General features: G+C 48.8%; 1 protein-coding gene across 1 annotated transcript in view; it reads left to right on the forward strand.

Annotated features, from left to right (window-relative positions):
- The first annotated feature begins 1,658 nt into the window (after positions 1 to 1,658).
- The window catches only part of Fam8a1 (family with sequence similarity 8 member A1), a 7,542-nt gene continuing 3,432 nt past the window's right edge, over positions 1,659 to 5,768 (forward strand). The window contains exons 1-3 of the mRNA XM_021179913.2: positions 1,659 to 2,423; positions 3,378 to 3,498; positions 5,674 to 5,761. Coding sequence (XP_021035572.1) covers positions 1,751 to 2,423; positions 3,378 to 3,498; positions 5,674 to 5,761 — 882 coding nt within the window. The 5' untranslated portion in view covers positions 1,659 to 1,750. The remainder of the gene's footprint in view (positions 2,424 to 3,377; positions 3,499 to 5,673; positions 5,762 to 5,768) is intronic.

The raw sequence follows: 5,768 nt of genomic DNA on the forward strand, positions 1-5,768 counted from the left end.
AAGAGAGGCCCATTGGACTTGCAAACTTTATATGCCCCAATATAGGGGAATGCCAGGGCCAAAAGAATGGGAATGGGTGGGTAGGGAAGTGGGGAGCGCTATGGGGGACTTTTGGGATAGCATTGGAAATGTAACTGAGGAAAATATGTAATAAAAATATTAAAAATTAAAAAAAAAAAGAATCTGGGTTGCAGCCTGGCCGTGGTGGCACGTGCCTTTAATGAGTGTCTCCCAGCACTCAGGAGACAGAGACAGGAAGATCTCTGTGAGTTTGAGGCCAGCCTGGTCTGCAGAATGAGTTGCAAGACAGCCAGAGCTACATGGAAAAACCCTGTCTCAAAAAATAAAAATAAAAAAGAAGGAAGGAGGGAAGGAAAGAAAGGGGAAGAGAGAAAAAGACAGGGAGAAAGGAAGAGAATGAATGAATGAATGAATGAATCTGGTCTGTACCTAAATAAAGGTCTCTGAAGCTGGGAAAGGAGTGCCGCAGGTTGCACAGCTGGTGGTGTTGAGCTATGTTTCCTGCTGCTAGTGTTGATCGTGAATAGGTGTTCAGGTGTTTCATGGAAGACTTTCCCTTGAAGCAGATGAATTCCTTAAAGGCCAAAGTGATGTCTTTTCTGTCTCCCAGAGAAAAGACAGGATTGACTCTCGGCATCACTGTCATGTTCAAGCCATTAGGTGCGGCATGCTGTGGTGAACACCAGGACCAAAAGCAAGTTGGGGAAGAGTTTATTTGGCTTCCAATTCTACATTGTAGTCCATCACTGAGGGAAGTCAGGACAGGAACTCAAATGGGCAGGAACCTGGAGGCAGGACCTGATGCACACCCCATGGCTTGTCTTCCTTCTTATAGAACCCAGAATAGCAGCCTGCAATTGTACCACCCACAGTGGGCCAGGCCCTTCCACATCAATCACTAGTTTAAAATGCTCTACAGGTTTGCCTACAGCCCAATCTTACAGGGGCATTTTCTCAATTGGGGTTGCCTCCTCTCAAATGACTCTAGCCTCTATCAAGTTGACGTAAAATTAGCCAGCACAATAATCGTTCAATATTCTCATAGTATTTGGCTCTTGTAGATTCCTTATATGGCCCTGGGAATTCAAAGTCACACAACTACCCCTAACTGGGCTTATTAACATAGCAAAGTGTATTAAGGTTATCAGTATCTGGGAGGCTGCATATAGATGAAAAGAACACGAAACCATACACAGACTAAGGTGCTAAGCAAGAAACAGATACTGTGCTTGGAGGAGTGGAAATTCTGGTGAGTCAGATGCAGTTTCACAAGGGACAATCATGTCCTAACCCCACAGGATCTTCTCTAGGGACCTTGGTAATGGAGTTCATTAGAATTCTCAAGAGTGGTGGCGAATGCCTCACAGACGTAAGCTTAAATGGGTGCGTTCACAGTGTCCAGGACCACGTCCTCCGCATCTCACACGTGGTTGTGCGATGCCGCGACGCGTTACGTTAACGAATATGCCACAATTTATGATTAAAACGTACCACAGAGGACCCCCGAGAAACGTCGCGTAGCCCAGGAACCAACGCACAAAGCACCACCAACTGCCCGCCCGGCTCCCCAAGCCCAGCGCGCCGGAGAGGTGGGGTTTCCGCTTCCGGAGGCGGATTGTTGACGCCCGCTGCTGCTGTGGTGGCGAGCGAGCGAGCGGTTGGGGAGGGGCCGCCGAGGGCGGGCGACGGCGCCGTGACAGGCAGCGCGGAGGGGGCCTCCGGGGCGACAATGGCAGAGGGGCCCGAGGAAGCCCGGAGCCGCCCTCCGGGGCAGGATGGCGGTGGCGGGGACCACGAGCCGGTCCCTTCCGAGCCAGGCTCTCCCACCGCCACCGTCGCCGCCGCCGCCGCCGCCGCCGCCCCCGGGTCCCCTGCCCTCGCGAGCGTCGCCTCGGCCGTGTCGGAGCCCGAGCCGCAGTGCGAGCTCCGCAAGCGCCGGGAGACGGGCGCGGAGCCTCCGGAGGCCGGAGGCTGCGAGGCGTCCGACGGCCCGGGGCGGCTGAGTGCGCGCGAGTACTCGCGGCAGGTGCACGAATGGCTGTGGCAGTCCTACTGCGGCTACCTGACCTGGCACAGCGGCCTGGCCTCTCTGCCCGCCTACTGCGGCCCGCCACCACCCGCCGCCACCGCCCCGCAGCCCGCCGTCCCCTTGCCGTCGTCCCAGCCGACGCCGTCGTCCCCGCCGCCGCCGCCGCCGCAGCTGGCGTACTACAACCCCTTCTACTTCCTGAGCGCTGCGGGGCCCGGGCCGGGGGCGGCCACGGGCGGCGCCACCCCGACGGCTGTCGCGGGCCTCACGGCCCGGGTCCCGCACGTGCAGCCATTGGCCCGGGCGGCCCCCGGGACCAGGGTGGGTTCTGCAGCCCCTGCGCGGACGGCCAGCGACACCGGGCGGCAGGCAGGTGAGATAGGGGTTGGCGGTGGGGGTTGGGGGGTAGGATGGAGGAGGGATAGAGTAGAGGTCCTTTAAAAAAAAAAAAAAAAAATCCCTGCCATCCTACCACTAACATTTTGGAAGGATCTCACCCTGTGGTGTAGGCTAACACAGTATGTAGGCCAGGCTAGCCTCAAACTTGCAATAAGACAGGTCTGTGCTAGCCAGAGGGGTCTCTTAAAGGATCTTTGGGCAAGTATGCTCGCTCCTGAAATATGTAACCGGGGAGCTGCTACTACCATTGATAGTTCCCACATACATCAGCTATGGTTTGCCCAGGCCCTAAATTCTAAAACGTACTATGAAGCAATGTTGATTGTCCTTACCTTAAGACCTGGCACGCCTAGTAGCTTCCCTTACTCCTGACACTAGCCCTTCTTGTGTGTAGAGATGTATGCTTATCAAACCATCCTCTTGGTCATCTCCAGGCTCTGGACAGATCCAAAGCTAGCCTTGGGTGGCAAGCCCACTGTTGGGAGGCTCGAGATTAGAATACTAGAAATCACCAAGACTTGAGCCGTGTAAATACAGTGGAACTGAAAGGTGATTGACATGATTACAAAATGAGTCTAGAGAGCTTTGACTGGGCTCAAGCCTATTGATCATGAATATCATCTAGTAAATGATGTGTAGTAACTAGTCTTAGCAAACCGTAGGAAAGTTTGCAGCCAGTCTTCTGAGTCTGGGGCCGGAATGCTGGGATTACTCCCCGAATGCTGGGAGTACTGGCATAGCTCACCATGTCCAGCTCATTATTAGATATTTTAGAAACACGATCTCTTGATGGGATCATTGCCGTTGGCTGATGCAAAGCTATAATCTTAAAAAATTTAGTTGGACCTTGACTTTACTTTGCCTATTTATCTGGCTTGGTTCTTAAACTTGTGTAACTCATTTTTTTTCTCTTCTTCCCAATTTCCAGGTAGAGAGTATGTCATTCCATCCTTGGCCCACAGATTTATGGCAGAGATGGTGGATTTCTTTATTCTCTTCTTTATAAAAGCAACCATTGTCTTGAGCATCATGCATCTCAGTGGAATAAAGTAAGTTAAGAACAGTCAGAAAATTCTGGAGCTGTCATTTAGGGATCTTGTTTTGTAAATTCTGTACATGCTCATGAGTAACTCTGGGTAATGAATGGATGCCCAAGACCAAGATTTCTCTATGAAATCTTTACCAGTTCTATTTGTTTCCCTATTAGTTGTTTTTAAGTGTGTTTATATGTAGCCAAGAGGTCTACTTTGGGTATCTTCTAATCTCTCCTATATTTTTTTGAGGTGGGGTCTCTCACTTGACTTGGGGCTTGTCATCTCAGCTGGACCAACTGGCCAGCAAGTCCCTAAGATCACTGGTCCTCCCTCTCAGTGCTACATAGGTATATAGGTGTCCTGGGTTTTAGGTGGATTCTGGGGACGCACTCAGGTCCTGACACTTTATCCACTTAGCTATTACCACAAGCCCCTTGCTGGTTTTAAGAAAGAAACAAAGAACCTCAGTATGTTGTTTAAAATCTAAGGGAAAAAGGGAAAAGGAGGGAGTCTTTGGTGGCATGCTCCTTTAATTCCAGCACTCAGGAGGCAGAGGCAGGCAGATCTCCGTGAGTTCAAGGCCAGCCAGAGTTAAATCCTATCTCAAAAAAAAAAAAAGATTTTAATAGGTAAAGCAGCCTTCAGACCTGGCTTGTTTTTATTAACCATTCTCTTGGGCCAGGAGTGTCTTAGTTTCCTTCTTATTGGCCTATGAAGGCTCTGCCATGAAAGCACAAAGGGGCTGGTCGGTGTTCAGTGGTTAAGAGTGCTCACTGCTTGTCCCGAGGCTCCAAGTTCAGTTTCCATTTCAGGCAGCTCATCACTGCCTCTAACTCCAGCTCCAGCCTCATGTGTACACATGGCATACATTTGTATACACACACACACAATTTCAGAGCACAAAGAGCTTGTGGTAGGTAGTTATCAATTTCAGTGGGGTTGCTTTCAGTTGAGCAGATTCAATGCAAAGTATGGCATTTACTTGAGAAACTCAAGTTTTAGGATAATGCCTGTTCCCAATTGCTAAGCATTTTCTATGAGACACTTATTTACATTTATGAGACGATGTCAGAATTGAAAAGAAGATAGAAAAGTCAAGATACAAAGTGGTGTTAAACCTTGGGCCCCCGACAGGTGTTGGGTAGCTCCTGCCTGTCCCCCAACACTGCCTTTATTACTATTGTTTACGTTTATTTGGAGGGCAGAAGAAGGTTGCAGAGCTTAACCTCTCCAGCCTTAACTAACATGCTGCTGGAGTTTTTACCGACAAGATAAAGTCTCAATTTCATCACATGGCTTAACATGTCCACATTCTCCCCAGTCTCCTCACACTGTGAAATTGAGTCCTATCACTTGTTCCAAGGCTTTCTCTCCTGCCTGGAGCTTCTTCCTGCTTCTTAGTCTGGCTGGCTTCTCTTCATTCTTTGTATTGTATTGTGCACTTAGAAATGTCATTTCTGAGAAGACTGGTCTGTTTTCTGTGGTGCTCTGGTTGGCATCCCAGTTTATTTTTGTTCTATTTCCCTTGCTTGGTTAGAATCTCAGTGAAAGCTGAGACTTTTAGTATCCCCTTGCTGTGCCAGTCTGCCCTCTGATTGATAAATACCATGATCAAAAGCAACTTTGAAAGGAAAGGGTTTATTCCATTTTACAGCTTGTAGTCCATCACTGAGGGAAGTCAGGGCAGGAACCTGGAGACAGGAACTGATTCGGAGGCCATGGAAAAATGCTGCTTTTGCTTTTCTTATAGCACCCAGGACCACCAGCGCAGGGACAGCACCACCTACAGTGTGCTAGGCCCTTCCCACATCCATCATTAATCAAGAAAATGTCACATAGACTTGCTACAGGCCAATCTGATGGAGGCATTTTCATAACTGAGGTTTCCCAATTAAGTTTGAGTTTACAAACCAGTCACTGTCCTATCATCAGGGCTGGCATCTTATTTGCTCTGCAGTGCTCTACCACTGAGGTACAAACTACCCCACAATCGCAACCATGCTTTTGCTTTAATTTACTTAGATATTTGTTATTTTTTTGAATAAAGTAATGGGTATTTTATGCACTTTGTTGGTGAGAACCTAATAGCATAGAATTTCACTTAAATTTTATGACCTAATTATGGGAAAATGGTACAAAACTGACTTAGGAACTAATTCCTTCTAACCCCAAACCCTTCTTTTTATGCAGGGACATCTCTAAGTTTGCCATGCACTATATAATAGAAGAGATTGATGAAGACACATCAATGGAAGACCTGCAGAAAATGATGATTGTGGCGCTTA

Source organism: Mus caroli, chromosome 13 (genome assembly GCF_900094665.2).
Source record: "Mus caroli chromosome 13, CAROLI_EIJ_v1.1, whole genome shotgun sequence".
Classification (NCBI taxonomy): Eukaryota; Metazoa; Chordata; class Mammalia; order Rodentia; family Muridae; genus Mus; species Mus caroli.